Raw genomic sequence first — 25414 nt, 5'->3', positions numbered from 1 at the left:
GCAGATATGAACAATTAAAGTTACTTTTTCTTGTGTAATAAACCAGTGTCAGAATTTTTTAATCCGTGTAGAAAATATGAGCAATTAAATTTACCTTTTCATGTGTAATAAGACAGTGTCAGAATTTTAAAGTTTTTGTAGAATATATGAGCAATTAAAGTTACCTTTTATTTTTTAGAAAAAACACACACAAACATACACACAGCTGTTATGAGAAAGTGCGATGGATTGAAAAAATGTAATTGTCATAATACATCTATCTAAAGCACAAAGAAATGAGATGAAATGACGTGTTAGATATAACCCTGTTTACGAAAACAAGCTTTTGCAAATATATTCTACGGAAGAAGCATCAATGTTCGAAAGGCGCAGTCCTACTAGTACTTACTATGTGGTGTGCTGTTAATAGCTCCTCTCAAAGCAGCAGCTGAAGCGATACTGTGAGCTGTATCACTTCACCGCACGCTGCAAGGTCACCCGGGCAACAACGTAAAAAAACGAGCCTCCATCTTCCGATTATTGCCTTATCCGATAACGAATGATACTACTTTTTATATTCAGTGTTGTTGTTTTCTTGTTTCCATGTGAAACAACCAAGAGTAATACACTTCAAGTTGTCGGTTGTCATGTGTGCAAGCTTCTGACTCAGTTCACGAGCTCTGAGTTGTCCAGTGCTCTAAATCCAACTCCTTCACATGTGACTGCAGCAAAATCTTATTTTCACACAAGTGGAGTTAATGTTTGGAAATTATACTCCACTCTTCTTGATTTTAGTAGTCTGGGGGCGGATTTCACCAATATATTTAACTTTAATTGTTGCTTAAATTCTTTTTAGGCCTAATTGACACTTAGAGAGGCAATGCATTTCACCAACAAAAATGGGCTCTAAGCTGTCATTAAAATTAATTGGTCAATATTTAGTCATTTAAATAATTAATCCAGCATTAACAACAATAATTTTCATCATGGCGAGGAGAATGATACCCTTGATATTTATGAAGATAACGTTTTCTTACCAAAACGGGCGAAAATAGTTTCCGAAAGAGAAAATTATTTTAATGCTTATAGTCTAAGCAAAACATCAGCATTGGCTATTTTGAATTGTATATAAGATGGTTTATTTAATCTATCTATCTATCTATCTATCTATCTATCTATCTATCTATCTATCTATCTATCTATCTATCTATCTATCTATCTATCTATCTATCTATCTATCTATCTATCTATCTATCTATCTATCTATCTATCTATCTATCTATCCATTGATTCAGTAATTCAGTCATTTATTTATTGATCCATTCATTTAGTCATTCATTTATTGATCAATTGATTGTCATTCATTTAGTGATCTATTGATTGCCATACAATCATTCATTTATTGATCCATTGATTCAGTCATTCATTTATTGATGCATTGATTCAGTTATTCAGTCGTTCATTTATTGATCCATTGATTGATTCATTCATGCATTCATTCATTTGATTGATTAATTAATTCATTAGTTCGGTTATTCATTCATTAATTCATTCATTTATTCACTTATATTCCAAACGAATTATTACAATTTCGTGGCGCTGAATATATTATTTCCGGGTGAAACAACAAGGGGTAATAAAATCTTGGCAAGTTACTTACCTTTAAAGCATATGACAGGTGTTTCCTTATCGCAATTGGAGTGTTGTGTTGGAATCAGTGTATTAAGTACAGTCACTAACAAGACAATGTGCATAGTTCTTATTCGCAATGTCTGCAAAAACATCTAATAAATATACTTATAGTTATTTGTTACACTATATATAGGATTACTGGAAATTCGTGGAAAATTTTGAAGTCCTCTAACCTTTTTACGATGTAAGTTTCTAGAAAAATAATAGGTAACACTATTTTGTTCATAAAGAGTCAGAAATTTCTGATTTACTTGTTTCGTTGTTGTTACCATGGCAAATGAAATAAATAAACACCAATTCAAGTTATTCTTAAGTGAGATAATTTATAAATTCTAGCAAATTCATACTAGGAAATAACGGTTTTGCCTCTGCGTATGTGAATAAGATTGGCTTTATTCATTATTGCTGTGGATGCAGTAGGATTGTTCGAGCGCACCGAGCAGATTCATAACTAAGTGCATTGAGGTGCATTAATGGTCAGTGTGGGAGCTTGTAAAAAATGTGGTAAGACCGGTTCCGTAACACAGGGACGGACAAACTTGAATAAATAGCCAAATATGTCACAGCACATACTATTGCGGGACAGTGGCGTGTGTATCACATCAGATGAGTCGCAACGAACTGTGTCATTTCCCATCTCTGAAGGCTTTGCCAGACATTTCAGACAACACACGTAAAGAATATGGTAATGTGCTTGAAAAGATACAAAAAAAAGTCAGTAAATATTTCAACATTTCAGAAATGTGGTAAGTTATTTACTATAGGTATTTTATTTTGGAATCCGTTCCTCTCAGGTTACAAATGAAAATAATTTAACTTAAACATGAAATGCACATCAGGAGTGATTCATTATTCGTCTCTTAGAAGAAAGGATTAATTCAGGAAGTGGCAGAAAGATGGAAGATGTGCTGGACGCAGAAAGACAGATTTCTGGCAAAATATTCAGAATAGTTGAAAGCTGAAGTAAAATTTCCTCAATATAAACCAGATGGTATAGCGAAAGAACCTTTCATCTCGCTTACCGGAGGAATGGAGAAACATTTCAGTCACAAGCATAAGTTAAGTACTTTTTATCAAAATTTCTTTGGAAGCGAAGGAACAATAATTTATTTCGTTTTGAGTTCTGCCTCATGAAAGGGTTTTTTGGGCCGCCTAACATCCGAAACTAACGAGAGTGGTTCTCGTAATGTTACACTACTAGGTTCCTATTGAAGAAAATTCAGTTCAGCCTTCAACCATCCCGATATTTCACCAGAAACCTGTCTTTTTCTGCCCCGCACAACTTCCAACATTTCTTAAAATCAATCATAAAATAACAAATAGATTTCTTAATTCCTTTAAAAACGCTCTGTGAACACTCTCCTGTTTATTATCTAGTCAAAACATACTCGTATGATGATTCTGAAGAGATTTCCTTTTCGAGAATTAATTTATAGGCCTAATAACTGTTTATAAGTCACCGAAGTCCGCTTTTGCTGGTCATCACATAAAGTAAGAGAATTTATTTAGAAAAAGACGCGCGTTTGCCGTTAAACCGCAATACGGAATTTAAAGCCCAAATGTTGTGTTGTATTTTGGTAAAAACAATCCTTGCGAGTAAGTGCCGATTTTTTAAAATCTCAGTATAAACATGAACTTTATGGCCAAATATTCAATTTTCAAATCAGTAATTTCGAACATTATTATTACAGTATTAACATGCAAATCGAGCTTTCAGGTATAGCTCCCTGTGAAGCTGACTTGAATAATTTCAAGGGAAAATTTGTTCCGGGGCCGGGTATCGAACCCGGACTTTTGGTTAAACGTAGGTCTACCAACGCCCTACCAACTGAGCTACCCAGGAACTCTACCAGACACCGACCCAATTTTTTCCTTATATCCACAGACCTCAAAATGGGCTGACAGCCGTCAAGCAACCAACAATGAGTGCACACAAACTCTGTGTGACTTGAATTGTGGTTATTCTGTTAACGAACAATGACGTGTATTATGCAAATCAAGCTTTCAAGTATAGCTGCCTTGAAATTATTCAAGTCAGCTTCACAAGGAGCTATACCTATACATGAAAGAAAACTCACAAGATAAAAAAAGTAATCACTACCTAGTTATTCCTCATCTGTCACCTTCGTCTTCTCTCGTGTCGTTCTTTCCACTTTTATCGCCATCGGTAACGCTGAACTTAGAGAGGAGTCGTCTTTGAAACAACTGTGTAGATAAAAAGAACATTGAAGACTTGTGCGGTTAAATCTAGTTTTAGTGAATTCGAAGGCCTACCGAAAACCCTTCATTATAATTATTACTATAATTTTGTTAAACTGGCACTAAGTTCAAATATCAAGTTCACCGTTGTGGCTGAGGGGTTAGTGAGTCTGACTCTGAACACATAGGCGATTGGAACCCCACTCATCTTCGCCACTTTCTTTCCTCCCACATCATCCTTTCCTCGTGATCCTGTTTCTGGATTTTCAGATCACTCTTCAGGCGGCCTCCCGAAGCTGCTGGCTCTCTCGACCGGTCTCCGTGGAATGTAGCTAAACGACGTTGGATGGCTTCTGCAATGGCACCCGAGGCGGACCTACTCGGGGGAGGTGTTTCGCCTCGGACTGACAGGGAGGCCTTGGGGGAAGTTGCCGAAGCAGGAATGGTAATGGATTCTGTTGGCTGTAGGGACCTGTCGTTAAGGGAGTCATGTGGTTGGGTCGGGATCTGTGGCACGCAAACTCATTTCATATCGAGGGTTAGAGCAATAGATCTCAATAGGTCGCTGTCCTGGGCCATCCGTGCCGTCTCAGTTAAATTTCATTCCATTCCATTCCAAGTTCAAATATCTCCTGATTTTGAATTTATATTTGTATTTTTTAAGTTAAATTCCAAAAAGTATACCTTCATTGGCAATAGAATACAGCATAAAATGTTTGAAATTGTTATGCAAAAAAAAAATTATAAAATACAACTAGAAATAGACTTCTGCGTTTTCCACTCTATCCTGGAACATGACATTTCCAACGTTTCGGAACTAAGTTACTTACAGCTACCATCATCAGGACAGCTCATGTAGAGACTCCGGCTTCAGATTCAATAATGTTAGCTGGCGTACTTTTGAAGCTTAGTGGATATGGATTATTGCGTGTATTTATAGTTTTATTAAATTGTTCTGTATTTAATTCTATCTGAATTTCTATTAGATTAGTTGGTAGTATAAGTTTAATTTGTAAACGTCAAACTGATTTAAAATCTTCAATTCCTTATTTTTCTGTGGCTCGTATAAAAATGGTTACAGGTTGGCCTACTATTAACTGTTGTACTCCTTATGTTTGGCTACCGTAGGCACTGAGTTTTCTGTAGAAATTTTGGAGTTTTCGTGTCTACATCAAATGAAATTATACATACAAGTTAGTTAAACTGATTTATCTGATGTGTTTGTTTTTTATTATTTATTAACTCCGCTCTAAGAGGCATATTTCTCTCGAAACCATAATTTCAGTTTCCTCTGTAGATATATTGAAAATAGTGACATTTAAGCCGAACGTTCACTGTGACTCACTGTAGGAATATTTCACCCTTTTGTTTTTAAGAGACAGCTCAATTTTAATTTTATGTGATTTATTCAAGTTTGATAAAGTTTATTTTTATTACAGGATTTTCTATAAATAGGCCGTACTGAAAGGATGAGGTATAGCCTATTCGTAGGTTGAATTTATAGACTGTATTTTCGGGATTGTGTAAAGCGTAATAAATATAATTATTATAATCAATAAGATCAGTAATATTTATTTACATATATTTCAATGAAATTCACAATATTTCTCATGATTATCACAGTTACACATTTAATTATACGATGGAATTAGTATACAGATATCTTCATCAACACAAACAGCTTATAAAGTGGTCTTACAATTCTGATAATATAGGCCTACATGTGTGTACTTCTATATACATATATGAATGTATGTGATCGTTTGGTATATGTGTGTGTGTGTGTGTGTGCGTGTGTGTGTGTGTGTGTGTGTGTGTGTGTGTGTGTGTGTGTGTGTGTGTGTGTGCTGTATTTGCGTCGACTCGTCAAATTTGAAGGCTTCTCCATTAATCGACATGTAATTCTGTTACGTTAGTAACAAATCATGTTACGCAGTGAGTACCAAACCTTCTTTAGGATCCAGCACGAAGTTACTCTTGGAAACTGCTGTCCTGCAATTGAAAAGAAATATTATCTATATTATATTTATTTACGAATAAATTCATGTTGGGAAAGATTCTAAATCCCAAATTCTTTATAATGGCGAACTCCTTTTAAGTTTTTAAAACGTTAAGGAGTTTGAAAGAAATAAGTTGTCCTCATTTTCTCTTTTTTTTCCTCTTCAATTAATTGAATTCGCTACTAATTACAGATAGGTCCCCATGATGACCTTTAAGGGGTTAGGTAGGCCTGCAGCTTACAGCAGTAAAATTTTTGGAAATATTCAACATTTTGTCCCTCCATTACTATATCTTATACAATAATGAAAATTGGTAAGTTTAAATCACTGTCCTTCTGCTATATGAAAAAGATATTTCTACGATTAAAAAAAATTATTTATATGTATTTTTTTTTTTCAAAATTCCAACTTGTGGCAGTTCACTGTGCAGTGAAGAAGCGTTTCCCTCATAACTCATAAACTTATTAACTTTTTCATGTTCTCTCTCTTCTCTTATTTTATTGCTAAACTCGTGTTTACAATATCATGCTCTTTCAATTACATTCCTTAAAAAATAATATATATTTTTTTGTGTTAGAAGAAAATACTGATATTTGACAATTTTTTAAAAAGAATTTATTTTTTATCAGACAATCTATCAAAGGCAGAGAAGTGGTCTTGCACCATATTGTAGATATGGCATGCATAAATACACACAAAAATTTCCATCACAGAATGTTGAATAGTTTTTAAGTTATGTGGGAAATGCTTCATCACTGCACAATGAATTTTGCGAAAGAAATTGCCTGGGAGAGGGCTTGGAGAAAGTGAGCAGGCTCCGCCCTCTCTCGAGTGACGTAATGCGAAACTGTACTTCACGGACGGTGTTTAGCTTGTTTTATTAGGTACAGGATTGAATGATGTATTCACTGGACCAGAGTGAAAAATAAAATGAGTTGAGAGCTTACCCTGCTTGACGATTTGAGCCTATGCTCGCTACATAAACGACCAGATCTTCCGGTACATCAGCCAGTGTGGCAAGGTTCACTTCCTCCTGGTTGGAACCCAAGTTGACCACTACTACAAACGGGGAACTTCCTTCCAGAGTCCTATGTTACAAACAAGAAAGCAAGACCGTGTACAATTGTATTATCGAACCTTTGGTGTTATAAGACAAAAGATAATTTCACGTGTATTAATCAGTAATGCTTTGATGTTTTCCATATAAAACATTTTGTAGCTACAAATTTGATGTGAAGAGTCCACTCCAAGAATGATGGATGTCACTTTCTTGTCGAAAATGAATCAAGACTATCAATGCAGAGCTTAAGAGATATAGAATGTACATAGAGAGTTATATAGCATTAACACTGATAGTCACTATCCAGTAATGATCGGAAAACCACAGCTAGGCTTTGAGCGCTAAGCATTTCAAACTTTCAATTGCTTCTCCTGAAAAATGTATTCCAAATGACATCCATCATTCTTGTAGTGGACTCTTCATATAGATACAATTAGGTTTATAAAACCTTCAAACTCTCTGTGTAAGCAGCCAGAGATTATCTTTACGCAATGCAAGTAAAATAAATAATGTAGGCTATTATTTTTTCACAATTCATTACCGAAATGCCTCTCATAACATTTCAAACATTTTTACAGCAATTTTTTTCTCACAGGTATACAGATGTTTTCTTAATTGAAGGGTTCATAACCATAGTGGGCCAAGCGCCATTTACTAAAATCGTAGAAAACAAGGATTAAAATGAAGTAATTACCATAATTCAATGGAAACATATAGCAAGTAATATAAAGTATACACATTAAAACTGAATGATATGTCAATCTTCATTAAACTATGGTATTCACTTAACTTTAACCCTTGATTTCTCCGTTTTTAATAAATGGCGCTTGGCCCACTATGGCTCTGAAACCTTCAATTCATAAATTTCAAATAAAAAATTATTTCCAAATTTGTTAACGAGTAGCGAGAAATATTTGAATTATGAGGTTACATCGAGACCAGCAATATTAGAAAAGGTGTTAATCCCACGTGTCAAGCTACAGTGCATAGTCATTAACTAACCTGCTGAAAGCAAACACTTCCTCTGAAGCAGCATACGTCTGAAGGCCTCCAGTCTGTATTACGGGCAGGGTACGGGCCTCCAGCAGCCGCTGGTACACCTTGTAGTGGCTGACATCAGCCGCCTTCTGTGCTTCCAGGTTAAGCTGTTTGTAATTTTCGTTCACTGGCAGCCAAGTAGTGGCGTTAGTGGAGAATCCTGGAAATTACCCATATGTTAGTATAGAAATACGAGTATTTTATTGTGATATGTTACTGTAACTTTAAATCTTTCAACTGTTGCTTGGTGGGAGGATAGGAGAAGGAAGATAACAGTAAAATGATGTATGCAGGACGTAATTGTGGAGATCACAGGCATAAAAAAGTTTATGGGTCCTATTCGCAATGGTTACATAGCTACATCTGTTTTCCTTTCCGTTTAATTGTATTAAGCGATCAACTGTGAACCCAGCGTGCCTCTGTTCACTTGTACAGGTATTTTGATATGACATCACTGTGCTCTGACATCGAGGGCTTTGATTTCTCAGGGTTATTTGGAGAACACGTAGTTTCATTCACCCCCTTTCAAGGTTCATTTCACTTTATCAGTCGTTCATCGTAGTTTGACAGTTAACAGTGCGTTCAAGATGCCGTTTATATTTTCTATTTCAGAGTAATTGAACGCTGCGCTTCAATTCGGGGACAACAGCCTTCAGCTACGGCAGGCTACGAGCTCAGTTCGTACATGTGCGATGCGTTCCAGTGCAGCTGAGGGAGACATCTTCGAAAACACCTTGTAAACACAGGTTAGTGAAATGAAAGTTAATAGAAGTGTATCACTTTCATAAATGTACAAAATAATTATGTATTATGATAGATATTATTACTGTATTTTCCAAAATAATAGATTTATTTTCTCCATTAAAAATATTAAAACTTTGTAACGGTTAGAAATAAGACACATGTTGATATAAATTTATTTACGAAAATGCTGTGAGCAATCATTTCTAGAAGTTTTGTACGGAACTCGTAAATCAATTCCTATGTGAATTTCCCCAGGAACTTGTATTTATTTGGCGCTGTTGTCTCTGTCTCGGAAGGACTGAAATATATGTTTTGTGTCAGCAATTCTGTTTAATATAACGTGAGATATACATAAATTATTACTTTTCCCTGAAGATCAATCTGAATTTTCTTGTGTATAAGATGGATTATATGTCGTATGTAAGAAATTAAAAACATATGAAATTCGTAATCCACAAATTTATCGATCACTAAGTGGAAAATTATATTACTTCTCACAGAGTCGAAAAGTTTAAGGCTGCTGGTATGAAACGTGGCTTTAAATATGGCTTAAAACTATACAATAAATTCATTTCTAAATATTCTGATTTAGAAAATGTAAGTACAGTGAAATTTAAACTTGTAATTGAAGAAATTATTGAGAAAAATTAACACTGCTGTAGATAATTAATTTCTAATTATTAATTTTATTTACTCATGAATATTAGTTGTAAGTTATTTCAATTATAATTAATTATTTGATAATAATTATTTTTAATGTAGCCTATACTAATTTATTAAATTTACTTACATTTTTTGTTTATTTTTTCTTATTTATCTGCAAAATTGAACCCTCGAACACGATTACTGTTCACATGCGGTTGAATTTATTTAACTTAAATTTATGTTTCAGTAGCTAATTGTTCAGTATGTTTAATGAATTTCTTTCAGTCGTGAATTGTTCATGATATGTTAAATACGTTATAATATATAAAATATTTGATTTACAAAAAATATGTAGCCAAATTGGCAATATATGTAGCCAAAATTGTCAAAATATGTAGGTAAGTTATGTAAATTATTGAATTTAGAGACACAATAAAACGCTTCAAAGTTCAGAATCACCTGCCAAGCGTCACGCTGAAACAATAACTGAATAACATACTTAAACCAGAAGTGGCGTGCATAATTATTACAGCTAGCAGTAAAAGGCAAACGACGTTCGTAATATTACGGTACAATGTTATGTTTTACTAGTACTTCCGTAACCAAGTCTATGCACCTATTAAAGAAAAGTAATTGCATTACTTTTTACATTACAGTAAGATATACAGAGTGGAAATGAAATAGAGTTGGCGATTTTGATAGCGAATAGATCATGTTGTATGTAACAAAAAAAACTATAATATCATATTGGTGGAAAGTTACTTTTTATCAGAAGATTTTTTTCTCAAATGTTTAACAATCACTCATTCGGTAACAAATATGACATGTTCGTGATTTTTTGTCCATATCGATAAGAAAACTAATAAAGAATAATTTATCCCTCTGCCGTATTTCAATAATGTGGACGGTTTTCGTGTAAATTTAATTTTAAAAACCTCTCATTTGAAACCACTATACAATGCGAGTTGGTTGCAACACAAGGAGTTGATTGACCTCTTACATCTGTATCATGAGAAGAGTGTGTTAGCGACGATATTGCCGGACTGCTGAAACTTCAAATTTAATTTTCTAATTAGCCGTGTATTTAATTACAAAACGTAATCTAGGTATACTCTCTCGTCCCTTTCAGTCTTCCAGGTTATTTCACTTCCACTGTGTACACTTTTAGGCAGCTAATCCAGTACGGAGATCGCGATAACCGTATTTAGGAGCTTCAATTTTGTGATAAGATTTATTTTTCATAAACTTTAGCTTGCAGAAGGAAAAATTTTGAGGAATTAGATTTTTTCCTATCTTATAATTTATTTTCAAACTCTTAAATGTCAAGCGTAATGATTTTTAAGTTAAATACTATTAAAGTTCACTGTTACGTACTTGAATAATAATTGGAACTGTTTTATTTTCGCGAGAAACCGACACAAGAACGCAAATTATAAAATAATGTCGCGCCTTATTTTATTTTGATTGGTCCGGGTTGATCGCGTTATAAAAGTTAAGTTGGTAACGGCAATTGTAAATAATATCATATGATTAGCTAATAATAAATTTTACAATTAACACGGAAATGAAATAGATTGAATTTATCCATCACATTGGGGTAACACTTTCTACCAACAGAGACGAAAATGTCAGCTGACAATTTAGCATATAATTCTAAGTTATACGCCTATTCCCGAATAATCATGTAAGTTTTATGATGGACATGGTGGCCTGCAATATATATGAGTCGTTCAGAGCAAAAGTGGTGTAAGTCAAAATTGGATAATGAGGTTTAAAATAACAATTCTGTAAAATACAGCGCAAAGTAGCAATTAATATGTCGTTCTTGATATCCACTGACTACTAATAATTTAAATAAAGTGAATATTAATTGCTACTTTGCGCTGTATTTTACAGAATGTTTACTTCAACCCTCATTACCCATTCTTGACTTACACCACTTCTGCTCTGAATGGCTCATATATTTATCACGTAATTACTTCACCATCACACAAACCTGCGCTGACTGAGTCATCCCACTGGAATGGGGTCCTCTCAGGATCCCTGGAGAAGAGCTGGTACCTGTCTGGTCCGGCATTAACGCCCGCAGGATCCACAGTGTCCTCCCAACTGATGAACGTGTCTTCCATGCCAATCTCCTCCCCGTTATACGTTACACCTGATCCTGGCAGCAGCTGCGCTATCATGTTGAGCCCATCGGCGAGTTCCCGGCCGTAGCGAGTTGCGACTCGGTGATTGTCATGGTTACCAATCTGAAAGTAGAAAACATACGCATGTACAGTTTCTGACGTGAATATGCCTTTGTTGGAGGTGCTATTAATAAAATATAATATTTCTAGCGTAGCACAAAGTACAACAGTTTTCCGCTAGATTGTGCACAGGCCAATTCGCATGCGTGCTGTCACCTGTCGACTGTTGTGTTATCTATTTGTAAGTGAAATGCCATCATTTTTCATTTTGAAAATAAATATATAAATAATGCTTTTTAAATCGTAAAAATATATATATATTTTTTTCATATAGCGGAAGGACCGTCTTTTACAAATACCAAGTTTCATTATTGTACAAGATACAGTAATGGAGGAAAAAATTTTGAATATTTCAAAAATTTTACTGCTGTAAGCTGTACCTAACCCCTTAAAGCATTTCGTATCTTCTCTAGTTTTACAACTCCTTATTTAAAATTTATTTTTGATCCAACAATAGATAAGCATACTGTTGGTCACCCATAATGGGAAAGTTAGCACGTTACTGTATCAATATAGCACAGGATATGGCTTGGCTTTTCGAGGACTGGACTCGGAACGGATCGTTGCGCTTAGGCCTGAGCATACTTTGCCCTATTGTGTGGCTTGTATACGCGATGATTGTCCAAGTCCTATTCAGCTGTACGGGGTAGTATTCGTGAACCCGACGCTGACAGGTACGCCATCCTATCTCAGTCCCTGATCTCTGAATAAACGAGGTTCCATCCGCAGACTCAGTACTTCCCTAAGACTTCACCCCAGATTGCCTTTACTGTTGCAGATGAGAGATTAAATGGGAGGGAGATTAAGTGTGTTGGTGGAATGATAGAGGGAAACGGGAGTACCCCAAGAAAAGTCATCTGCAAAGTCTGTTTTGTCCACGACCTGCCCAATCGAACCTGGGCCACCTGGATCGAATACCAGTACAGATGCGGTGCAGGATATGACATAGCAATTGAAAAGCCCCCATGTCCTTGTCTGAATTCGAGCCCACAATCGTGATAACCTAATCACATTGCCGAGTCTACGCCGTAGTAACCAAGTACACGCTACATTCATAATAGTGAAACGTGAACTCACCACCCAGTTCGCCCAGCGCCCCGCCGGCATGTTGTCCATCCACTTGTGAACGGTCTCGTCGAAGTCCAGAGCCGTCGATCCGTTGTTGAGGTCCGTGATGAGCAGGAAATTGAAGGGAAAGTGACCGCCAGGTCGCTCGTCAGTGCCGTAGTAGGCCATCACTTGCTCCAGGGACGCATAAGTCTCCAGCATCAGCAGTCTGTGTGGGCGAAAAATAGTGAGATGAGGAGATGAACTTCAAAAATAAATCAGGGTGTGGACAAAACGCATATTTCCTGTAATTGTGAATATTGGCGAAGATTGCTGCGTTATAAAAGTAAATAATACTTGGTGCCACAGCCCATGAAGGGCCCAGATCCACCAGCCGGCTGCTGGCCTCACGTTCACGTGCCGAAGCAGAGGTGGACGATCATCCAACCAGAATGGAGGTATCATATAGTTAGCACAATGTTCCCACTAGCTGTTATGAGAAGACATAATATAGACCTACTGTCTGTGGTGCACTCTGGAGAGTCTCTGACGAACTAAGTGGTCTACGCTTCTCGACACTAGCCACATCCACGAGCAACCCTCGTAGAGGCGAGACTAATAAGGGCAAGTTAAGGCCCCTGGCATTAAAGAAACAAATAATACTGGCAAATAATAAGAAATTGGCTGAACTGAATGTCTATGGCTTTGCTCAAAATAAAATACTGAGTGTCCCAAATTGCTGTATACACTCTTTGAAATACTATTTCACACCAAAGAAATGAGATAGAAATACGGTGTTTGCGGTTTATGATTCAGAAGGCAGTGGAAAGCATGGAAACATGTTCATCTGTTTTTAAACAAACATGGCGGTTCAAGTATCGTACGATGACCGTAAATGGATACTGAAATGTTATTGGAAAGTGGAGAATGTTGTTGAGGTTTAACGACGTTGGAGGGATGAATTTTGAACACAACCACCAACAAGTTGTGTATGCCGCGCACTGTACCTATTTTTAAGAATTACGGTAGAGAATTAATACAGTCTTTATAGCTTCATTGATGTACGATGCATTAAATTGAAATTTCTGCAAGTTAAATATTTTTACGATGAGGATTATGGCGACTGTAATAACAAAGTACACAGTTACAGTGGTTCACACACTCAAGTATACATTCTTCACTGCCAAAGTAAACCATAGTAGCGGGAAAAATATTTTTATCTATTCCTTTTTAAATTATTCGCCCTCAGCAACGTTCGAATCCATGATATTTTGACCTAGAAGCAGGACAACCAATACGACTTAAAAGATAATTATTGATATGTTTTACCTCGTTTGTCCGTCTTCGGCTTTCTTGGCGTCGGCGACCTCTCTCCATTGCTCCACCATGTCGTAAGTTCCAGGCAGGTTCTGGGTGTATATGTGGCTGAGGTAGGCAGCTTCTCCAGGCTGCGCGTTGGGGTCTCCTGACAGGGGTTCGTCCTTCAGTTCGGGATCCTCAAAGAGGTACGGAACTGCGTCTACTCGGAATCCGTCAACTCCCTTGTTCATCCAGAATCTCAGAACATCCTGCAGACAAACCCATGACGTAAACACATAATAGTAATTATGTATAGGCTAATAGTTAATCATAATGTCCACAATAAGTCTACAGTTTTAAATTAGGAACCTGTGGTCTTCGAAGCAATCCTCAGTCGATAAAGCCCGTAATGTCAGGACTTACATTGCGAATGTAAGCACATTTCATACTTTATCTCGTGTCACCACGTATGAATTGAAATATTAACAACTTTTTGCAACAAATTAGTCCAGAGCTGTTAGAAAACGTGCCACTCACCGTACATCAGCAGATGTAGGTGCAATAGGATGCAGCACCAGCACACTTCATATTTGCTATATGTGACTTTGTAAATTTTACATATCCCGAGCGTTGGATCGGAAGAGGAGCCTCGAGTGAATGGTCACCCCGCTGCCCTGATTTGATTCCTCTTAATTACTTGTTCTGGGGGTATATGAAAAGCATCGTTTGCGAGACACCTTTGTAAGATTTAGAATTATCTTTAGCCTGGATACTTGCAGCATATTGTGTGGTTCGGGAGGTGCCTGGCGTAATTTGAAGAGTGTGTTAGAGTTTTCTTCCACGATGTAATGCCTGCATTGAATGTGATGATCGCCAATTCGAACAACTTTTGATGTGATGCAAAATTAATCCTTAAGTTAATATATCTTTAACTACTTTTATTTTTCGGAAAATACTATTACTTCATAGATGTTGTCCATAATTTATTTCCTGATAGTCACAGACTTATACTGACTCAGAGAATTACTTTCCAGACCGTGACTTTCAATATTGTTATATTCCAAATCCTACATAAGCTCCTTTAGTTTGAGCCCAGTCTTTTGAATTCTTCACTAAATTAGTAAGTTTCGGAGAACAAACACAAAAATATCTAACCATTATTAGAAAAATGTTTTAATTCATACTTCATTTAGGCTACACCCTTTCTTGAAGGACTGGAGAGAAATACAGTAGCCTTGAAATCTCCGTGCTTTCGAGCTTTGCAGTGTCTATTGCAATCCGGGTTTTCTTACTTTATACCCTAAGAGTAAAACCTAAATATTTTCCCACTATTATTACATATGCTAGTGGATTATAGTGATTTCTTAGTTGCCAAGTTGAATTTTCTTTTGCCAACTTTTTTTTCGACCTTCGGTATTGACAGATAGCACAAATATCAGTAATTTTCTAACTGTTATGTTGGCAGCTTTATTTTCCTTTGAAGAAGCTGTCACGTTGAAGAATTGAAAGTTACTAACAAGATGTGTTATCTAAAATTTTGACGTAATTAATAGTTAACATAGGCTATATCAACGTAAGATAAGCTGGATAAGATATATTATTATTGTTATTATTATTATTATTATTATTTTTATTATTATTATTATTGCTACTTACTTACTTACAAATGGCTTTTAAGGAACCCGCAGGTTCATTGCCGCCCTTACATAAGCCCGCCATCGGTCCCTATCCTGTGCAAGATTAATCCACTCTCTATCGTCATATCTCACCTCCCTCAAATCTATTTTAATATTATCCTCCCATCTACTTCTCGGCCTCTCCAAAGGTCTTTTTCCCTCCGATCTCCCAACTAACACTTCATTGTATTGTATGGATTCGTAACAAGCTCGTTTTTACGGTGGTGGGTTGTTAGCCCTTCTCCCAACCCCAAGCTAGAGGACCACCCCTTATCGGCTGTCAATGACTGCTTATTCAATATATTCGCAGCTACACTCCATATCCGGAGGCCGTCTCCTCTATATTATTATTATTATTATTATTATTATTATTATTATTATTTCAGTGCATAGGATTATGACTTTACCTGGTTTACAATTCATTTTTTAATTTATAATTTACCTGTTCTGATGATTTCTGTTAACAATTTGCAACCTTGAAAAGAGGTCAATATTAGCTGAACTACTCTCACGTGAAATTACTATTATACAAGAAAGTACATATTATGTTACTTTATAGAATATTGATTTTATAGTAATTGGATTAATGAAACAGTAAAGTAAAAACCCTGAACAGTGTTTCTGAGCATATACGTACTGTCATAGAAACTCGTAAAATCTATTGTTAATCATCGATAAATGCTGTCCACCGTACCAGTGCTTTTTTTGTGGTTTGTCCAAGTGGTGGTGGATTCTAGAAGACTCAAAAATCTACAGAAAAATTTAATGGAAGTTCTGGATCTCCAGGGCGAGGAACTAGACGACTTAGAAAACCACCAGAGGATTTGTATTCGGAGTTGATAGCTGGAGAGGAATGTGTGGTTCGGCGGATGGTAGAGCCGGATTACCCAGGCAGCACAAATGGCATGCAACTCGTTCCATAACCGGTGCATAAAAAGGCTACTTAGGCTACATGATCATGGTGACGATACCGTCCGTCCGGTAGATGAAAATGCCAGTAGAATGTGAAAGTCTTACCTTCATTTCCTCCACTAGGTTTGGATTGTTGTAGTTTAGATCTGCCTGCTGGATGGCGAACTGGTGCAGGTAGTATTGTTGTCTCTCCTCACGCCACTCCCATGCGCTGCCGCCGAATGCACTGAGCTGCAATATAAACGAAGACTATTGTGTGATATCTACCTGTATTAAAATCTTAGCTGTACAGGTATTACCGTAAGTCGTGTCATCAATTTCAGAGGGTTAATCTTTGAAATATTTTAAACAAAAAAATTAAGTACGATTTTTCTCGGGTTTGCTTACATTTCGAGAAAAAGAAATGAAAATTCCATTGTGTATTTTAGGAAAACCATGGCCTAAATTCCCTATATCCTCAGTCAGTTTAAGAGAGCATTCAGTTCTGATAAAAGGTGATGGAACGAATTTTACTTCTGTCTCTTGTGGACATTGGGGAGTGCTGCATGCTTTTTTAATGTTAGCATATAAGAATTTCAAAATTAACTATATCCATTATATTTTGAACTAGCATCGCTTAAATTGTACCTTTTATGAATAAGCAATTTATTATTAAATGTGTCTAAAGTTAAAAATGTAGTGTGTCATAGCTCTGATCGCTAATTAATTAATTATATTCAAAATCGTAGTAGAACACAACGATTCTCATATGTGAAAATTTCTAAAAAGAATACTACTACAGCAGAGCATCGATTATCCGAATACCGATCAACCGAAACATCGGTTAACCGAAAGCGGTTCAGTCGGCAAATTCAAATTTGCGCGCGCGCCATGTAGAAGTTCCGCTAGCGCTGTCTATGAGATTTGGCAGCAAAAAAACGAGTCTCAGCTCTAAAGAAAAAAGAATTGGACTTCTTTTCCTAAACTGTAGGTCTACTTTATTGGCCATTTTGAACTTGTCAATCTACGCTAGTCAGTTCTCTGTTATTTGTAAGACGTGTGATACAAAATATATGCTGTATGTACAGTTTTGTGTTTAATATCAGTGTTTCTTTGTTTCATACTGCTCCTATCATATCGGTACAATTTGTTTTCGTAAATGATCGGTTATCCGAAAAATCAGTTATCCGAACACCTTCCATTCCCAATTATTTCGGATAATCGATGCTCTACTGTAATCACAACCCGTTCAACATATTTATTCAGTTTTTCTAAACCTTACTTGTCGTTAGAGGTCAAAGATTTTGTATGTGATTGATTTAATATAATTTTTAAAATATCAATTTAATTCATCTGATTGAATGTATTTTACATGAATTTTCTTAAGAATAATGAAATTTGGCTAAAAATTCTGAACTTCCCTTTAACTCCTAGACAAATGCATATACACAAAAAATCAGCCTCCTAGGCCTATATTAAATATTTTTTTAGAAAAGTGTAGGCCTACCTGAATTTAAAAAAGTCATAAGTTGAGGGGGGGATAAAAGAACATGGCAATGGATATAGCAGCCAGGACGCCAATTTTAAGACATCTTTTCAAGCATTTAAATGTCAAAAATCAAGGGAAAAGCAATACAAACTTGTTAAGCGAAGATTTCTGGATATTTAAAAAAAATGAAAATTCAATTTTTTTTAGCCCTAATCGCTTTTCAGTGCTCTTAAACTTGCAGAAATTTATTCCAAAGAAATGTAGATTTTCATTCCTCAAAACAATTTCAAATTGTACGTAACCGTAACAACGCAGTGAAAGATTATTCTCTGGAGTCAACAGATATGTACCAAAGTTCGCGTGTACGTTATAGCGATGGGGGAGAGAACAAAAGTGTAAACAAAAATTGTAAAAAACTAAACAAACAATTGCGTTTAAAAACAGCTCTACAAATTTACTTTCTCTTATATAAGTTTACCGGTTAACCACTTTAAAAATTGAAGTGGGAGGCAACTGTTTATAATTTTTTGAAGGAAAATGCATCTTTTGAATGAAACTTCTTTAGGCAGGGCATAAGTCGACCGCAGTGAAACAAAATCCTGTGACGGACTATTTAGGAAGGTGTATGACTTGAGGATTTCCCGGCGTTTGATGTAGAATAACTCTTCTCGGGTTCTCAGCCAGGTGAGTTGGAGATTAGCTTCCAAGCTACTGGTTACTGGTTACTGGGACTTAGTTATCAAGGAAGCCATCGAAATCCAGCTAGATGGCAATAATTTCAACAGAGACGGGAGTCTACAGCTGAGTACAGCATGGAAACCTGCCATCAATACGCTTAGACCACCAGCACACGGCAGACAGTCGGGACCAGCAAGTGGCTCCTGATTGGCTGACGTGTCCACCAACCAGAATGCGCCTGGCGGTCGGGACTAGGAACTAGCTCCTGATTGGCCCGCAGCGGGAAGCCCTACTTTTGCATATATACCGGCTAGACGTGGTCCCACATCACTTCGTCCCTGAAGAAGATGGCAGAGCTAGCCGTCGAAAGCTTGGAAGCTAATCTCCAACTCACCTGGCTGAGAACCCGAGAAGAGTTATTCTATTTAGGAGGGCTTTGCATGTTTTTGCTACAGGATTGAGCACCTTGCTATGTTATCGCGTAAATAAATCGGTTCATGCATAAATTAGTGGTTGTGGAGCTATTTTCAGGCTGTATGTCTTCTGTGGAGTCTTGTGGCTTTATACACTAGAAATCAATGAGTGGCGTTAACATTTTTAGAATATTTCAACTACAAAATATTTTGAAGTCAAGAACTGAAAGAAAGGGACTATAAAAATATAACTTAACTAAATGTATGGTGTAAGAAATTTTCTTTTCTTTTCTTACGAATGAAGCCAGGACTAATTGCTCATAATTTTCAGTGGCTAATCTAATTTACAGGACTTAACGACTATCATTTTTGTGCAATAATGGAGACAAATCTAGATTTCTGGAGGTCGTTTTTTATGATTATTTTAGCATTAAGAAATCTTTCCAAGTATAGGCTGTGTTTCTTTTTCTCATTGGTATTCATTAACTCACCCAGTTATTCGGGGGGATTCTGTTTCCATCTTCGTCGGTCTTGGGGTCTACCCACACAAAGTAGTCGGTGTACGGATCAACCTTCTGCAGTGATTTTGCAAACCATTCACTTTCATTACTGGCGTGATTCGGCACGAAATCCAAAACCAATTTGATGCCTGTTGAACGAAAAAGAGACGAAAATACCATTTGAATTCTCTACGAAAAACATGTCCTAATTTAATCAGGTATGTATATTCTGTGTTAAATTGTATGAGAGAAAACTTTTCGGTATGAATAGGAGACCAGAAAGCAAGCGAAAAAAAAAAAATTAAGATCATTTACCTAGTTCCTGGGCTCTGGCCTTCAAGTCTTCGAAGTCCTTCATTGTTCCAAAAATGGGGTCGACGTCTGTGAAGTTGGCGATGTCGTATCCGAAGTCCGCCATCGGAGATTTATAGATGGGAGACAGCCACACTGCTCCTACCCCGGCGTCCTGTAAGTGGTCCAACTTCTGCGCTATTCCTGTAGAGAAATTGTCAGTTTTTACAGGTTTACTTTAAAGGTTTTCAAAGCTTTACTGTAATTATTTAATACGTCATACTGTAGTAATAATACACTGCATAAAATGTACGTTTAACATCATCATTGTAACGAAGATAGTGACTGAACGCGGAAAGAATTGACGAATTTAATGATTTGTATAAGTAATTCGTTATCTCGTAAAACCAAATGAAGAGTATAGAGGGAAAACCTGATGTCACGTTTTACTGTTTTTGTAGGAGACATATTATATTGTATTGTCTTTGGGTGATAAATTTCTTTGGATTGATGAGGTTGTTATTCTGTACAGTTACACTACACAAATCTACACTAAGTGAGCTATTACATAACATCTAAAACAGAAAATCGGTCATTTATCAAGTTTTTCCCCTGTGCTCTTCAAAGAATTTAGTATGCGCCGTAGCATATAGTAAGAATCTTATGATGGGAGTAAGGAAGCTCGCTGGCTACGAGTAGGAGCGTAGGGAGGGGAGCTCCTCAGTCCACTTTCTTCTTCCCCTGACGCACAGAAACGTTTCACGAGATAGCGACCATGTTACAAGTGTTGTGTAATAGTAAAGGAAATAAAGGTACCGGTATCTTATAAAAAAAACAGGGCTCAAAATTCAAATAGATCAGGTTGCCAATAAAAAGCAACATTATGTAAACAAAGCATAAAAAGTTAATAGTTAAGAGAATACAAGAAGAAAAAAGGAGAATATAAGGAGAACAAGCGGATGGAAGTGCAAGGAGAACAAGAGGACAAGGAGACCAAGAGGAAGACAAGGAGAACAAGGTAAAGAAAAGGAGAACAAGGGGAAGGAAAGGAGAAGAAGAGGAAGACAAGGAGAACAAGAGAAAGAAAAGGAGGACAAGAGAAAGCAAAGGAGAACGAGAGGAAGAAAAGGAGAACGAGAGGAAGAAAATGAGAACAAGAGGAACACAAGGAGAACAAGGGAAAGAAAAGAACGAGAGGAAGAAAAGGAGAACAAGGGAAAGACGAGGAGAACAAGAGAAAGACATGGAGAACAAGAGGAAGAAAATGAGAACAAGAGGAAGAAAAGGAGAACAAGGTGAAGACAAGGAGGACAAAGGAAAGAAAAGGAGAACAAGAGGAAGAAAAGGAGAACAAGGGGAGGACGAGGAGAACAAGAGGAAGACAAGGAGAACAAGGGAAAGAAAAGGAGAATAAGAGAAAGAAAAGGAGATCAAGGGAAAGAAAAGAACAAGAGGAAGACAAGGAGAACAAGAGGAAGAAAATGAGAACAAGAGGAAGAAAAGGAGAACAAGGGAAAGACGAGGAGAACAAGAGAAAGACATGGAGAACAAGATGAAGAAAAGGAGAACAAGAGGAAGAAAATGAGAACAAGAGGAAGAAAAGGAGAACAAGGTGAAGACAAGGAGGACAAGGGAAAGAAAAGGAGAACAAGAGGAAGACAAGGAGAACAAGAGGAAAACAAGGAGAACAAGGAAAAGAAGGGGAAGACGAGGAGAACAAGAGGAAAACAAGGAGAACAAGGAAGAGAAAAGGAGAACAAGGGGAAGACAAGGAGAACAAGAGGAAGACAAGGAGAACAAGAGGAAAACAAGGAGAAAAAGGAAAAGGAGAAGACGAGGAGAACAAGAGGAAAACAAGGAGAACAAGGAAGAGAAAAGGAGAACAAGAGGAAGACGAGGAGAACAAGAGGAAGACAAGGAGAACAAGGGAAAAATGAGAACCAGAGTAAGACGAGGAGAACAAGGGGAAGACGAGGAGAACAAGGGAAGACGAGGAGAACAAGGGAAAGAAAAGGAGAACAAGAGAAAGAAAAGGAGAACAAGAGGAAGACACGCCATTAGACTTCATATTACATTACATTATTTTTACGAATTTATGCTAGAAAGAGTGGGTGAAGAAAGAACATTGCTGAAAGTGATCAGGAAAACGAAAAGAAATTGACTGGATCATTGGCTGAGACGGAACTGCTTACTGAAGGATGCACTGGAAGGAATAGTAAACGGAAGAAAAGTTCGGAACATAATAAGATATCAGAACATAAACATTAAAATATATATGGATAGTTTTATTACACTTGGTTATTTAATGACGCTGTATGAACTACGAGGTTATTTAGCGTTGTAGGATTGGTGATAAAGAAATGAGGCTAAGGACTCTCCAGAGATTACCTGACTTTTTCCTTATGATTGGAGAAAATCTCGGAAAAAACCAAAACCAGGTAATCAGCCCAAGCAGAAATCGAACCCGCTCCCGAGCGCAAGCGCCTTAGCCGACTGAGCTACGCTGGTGGCTTATATATGGGTCGTAAGCTGGGAATACGAGAAAGGCAGAAAATAGGGAAGACTGGAGAATGGTAAGTTTTGCAGTGAAAGACACAGAAAGACAGTTGGGCAGAAAACTATGAATGAATGACGGTGAAAAAATTGGAAAATTTTAAACTGAAAATTGATTTGACTGTTTTTTTCATTTCTTTGACGACTCGAAGAACGTCGCTCTTTTCCGCTCTATTCGTAGAAGACATACTATAATAATAATAATAATAATAATAATAATAATAATAATAATAATAATAATAATAATTTATTTTAGCTGGCAGAGTTAAGGCCGTAAGGCCTTCTCTTCCACTCAACCAGCAAAAAGTATATATACATGTGCATCAACTTACAAAGAATTCAACAATTTGATTTAGATGAGACTTACATGTATACAAGAGTTATTTACGAATTAAACAGTAAAATACTATGAACTATTAATGAAACACTGAAATAAACTGTGTAGCAGAATTAAGCTAAAATACATAGAATGTTAATATATTTCAAATAATATTAGATAATAGAAAGAGATTATTATGAGAAATTTTGGAAATACAGCACTATCAGGATAATGTCTAAAGAAAGAAGTAAAAATATAGTCAGTGGTAGTTTAATTCAGTATGATTGGAGTGAAATGCTAATAAGGTTATCTTTTAAGCTGTTTACTGTGGATGTTAATACAAAAGCTATTATTATTATTGGAAATTAAGTACTATAATTTTTGGTGCAAATACATCTGTGGAAATTATTATACAGAAACTGATGTCATTGTGAGAAAATTGCAGTTGTTTGCTTTACCTGCGAGGTCTCCAACACCGTCACCATCGGCGTCCATGAAGGAGCGAGGGTACACCTGGTAGAAGACGGTGGTCTGCCACCAGTCCAGGGCCTCGGCGGCGGGGGCCGCCGCTGCGGTGGACAGGAAAGCCAAGAGAGCAAACCAGACTACAGCCATGATACTGAACTTGTGGGGGCTTGCCGGACCGGGGATTATATATTGTCCATCTCCATATCTTATCTGAACATCCACGCGCCAACACTGTGACTGCCCCATCACTTGGCAGATTCAACTGAGATAAAAACGGCGATCACAAAAAAATCTTAAGTCCTCTAAAGCCTTATCGTTTTCCAGAATTTCCATCTGGTGGAGGTGATAAGGGAGACAATGGCTTGAATATGTACAATTTATACATCCGAGAAACCAGCTAGAGGTTTTGCAATTTCAAATTTTCGCTGAGATGAAGTGATTCGCACTTTGTACAAAAATCTGATTTGTCAGAAAAATCGAAGGACTAGTGCAGTTAAGCTCCACACGGTGATTTTACTACTAAATATTAAATTACAGCTGTGTTGTTTCAGTCTACAACTTATCAACCTGTATTAATACAGAATTAATTTTCTGTCTTATTACCAGGCTTCGAGACTTTGGACCCGATACAATAAGTTTACTGTGCATGCACTATAGGTTGTTGACTCGCTGCAGGTAGATAGAGATATGTTGAGGTAACAACGTTGCTGTTTAGAGTAGAGTACGGTAGTATGGGGAAACACACACACATGTACATTCTGAAAGTAAATATACATTGCACAATGATAATGTCAAAAGAATGTGAAAAGCATTTATTCTCTTGTCTTTTATAAGCATTTGTGTTTAATTATACACAGTGTTAATGGTGGAAATAAGCATGTAGTAATTTTAATTTTTTCATTTATCCTATCGGTCGTCTTTAGGAAGTGCAGTTACAGTACCGAATTTCAATGTACCTACTACAAGATACATTCTCAGTGTCTCAAGCGTAAATCTTTTTCGGTTATCTGCCAAAGTCTGTACTGTAGAAAGCTGCGCTCTACGTCGCATGACGTGATAGGAGCAAAACGAAAAAACCTAACATCATTGCATTCTCTAAGAGTCAATCCTTTATTCTCGGGTGACTCTATGTCCACTAATTTTCTGTTTATGTTACACAATGTTCCATATCCGTTATTTTACATAAAATTGATTTCCACTTATGTTTTATACGTACAGTAACCGGTGTACTTGATGTCTTGTTAATTCTCTGCATCATTTTCTAAATTAATTTGAGGGCTTCCGGCATCTCTTGCTCTGACTTTTCTAACCGTGTAATAGTTTCAGACACAGTTTGTATGAAAACCAAATTATTCGTCAGAACTTTTAAATCCAGAGCGTTTTCCTTTGCGTATTTGTTGGCATTCATTCTACAGTACCCCCACCCATTGTACGCTTTACCACTATACTCAGTACGCCGTTATGCGGATTTCCCACTGAACTGCTCTATTGGGTCCGAAGTCTCGAAGCCTACTTATTATATTACAAAGTTATATTTCCACAAATATTTTCGACTTATTTTTAAAAAGTCATCTTCAGGTGGAGAAGACAATAAATGGCACACGATCCTTAAATATTTACGTGAAAAATGTTATTGAAACAAAATCAAATCTTCTGGGGACAAAATTAATTTTCGGGGACATAAACGGGGACATTTGCTTCCCGGGCACAGCAAATCAAAACCGGGGACTTTCCCCGGAAATCGGGGTCATCCTACTCTACTTATCACATTCACTGAAAAATTCTGCCCTGAAACATACCTTAATCATACATTTCATAATTTGGCGAAAGTGGAGTTTGATTCTAGGCAACCCAAATATACAATTTAGGCTGTCTAGCATAGCTTCTTTACAATAATTTAGGTTCACTTTTACGCTGATTGAAGAGTGTGAGAACACCTGAACTTCTTTTGAAAGAGTAATAAAATACAGGTTATGTTGATGTTGGCTTGGATATTCGAGGACTGCATTCTTGTTTTTGGCTGACTAACTGATTGGCTGGCTTTACAAGGACTCGAACTGGGACGGGTCTGTACACTTCGGTACACTTTGACATCATAGTAAGTTAATATCTGAAACGCTACACATTCAGCTTATTCCGAATCTCACCGGACGGTGGACAACAGTGACGTCTAGTTGCAGCGCA

The 25414-nt window shown here is 36.8% G+C and overlaps 2 protein-coding genes across 3 annotated transcripts in view; both read right to left on the bottom strand.

The window, feature by feature from the left end:
• LOC138712140 (cytochrome P450 4C1-like) overlaps positions 1 to 533 on the bottom strand; it is a 41742-nt gene extending 41209 nt beyond the window's left edge. The window contains exon 1 of the mRNA XM_069843606.1: positions 389 to 533. The gene's annotated coding sequence lies outside the window, so the exon portion shown is untranslated. The remainder of the gene's footprint in view (positions 1 to 388) is intronic.
• Positions 534 to 5413: 4880 nt separating this feature from the next.
• On the bottom strand, positions 5414 to 23491 carry LOC138712131 (maltase A1-like). 2 transcript variants are annotated; one of them, XM_069843590.1, is made up of 11 exons: positions 23221 to 23491; positions 19915 to 20094; positions 19591 to 19748; positions 16646 to 16771; positions 13983 to 14221; positions 12684 to 12882; positions 11354 to 11609; positions 7933 to 8128; positions 6818 to 6958; positions 5701 to 5862; positions 5414 to 5640 (listed from the first exon to the last, which is right to left on the bottom strand). In XM_069843590.1, the coding sequence occupies exons 1-10, from the start codon at positions 23474 to 23476 to the stop codon at positions 5799 to 5801; spliced, it is 1815 nt and encodes a 604-aa protein (XP_069699691.1). In that variant the 5' UTR covers positions 23477 to 23491; the 3' UTR covers positions 5414 to 5640; positions 5701 to 5798. The 2 variants fall into 2 exon arrangements, with proteins under 2 accessions (XP_069699691.1, XP_069699690.1); XM_069843589.1 differs by having other exon boundaries at positions 5705 to 5862.
• Between the last annotated feature and the right edge of the window lie 1923 nt (positions 23492 to 25414).

The sequence above is a fragment of the Periplaneta americana genome, chromosome 13 (genome assembly GCF_040183065.1).
Source record: "Periplaneta americana isolate PAMFEO1 chromosome 13, P.americana_PAMFEO1_priV1, whole genome shotgun sequence".
Taxonomy (NCBI): domain Eukaryota; kingdom Metazoa; phylum Arthropoda; class Insecta; order Blattodea; family Blattidae; genus Periplaneta; species Periplaneta americana.
This window is presented reverse-complemented; position numbering and strand designations above follow the sequence as displayed.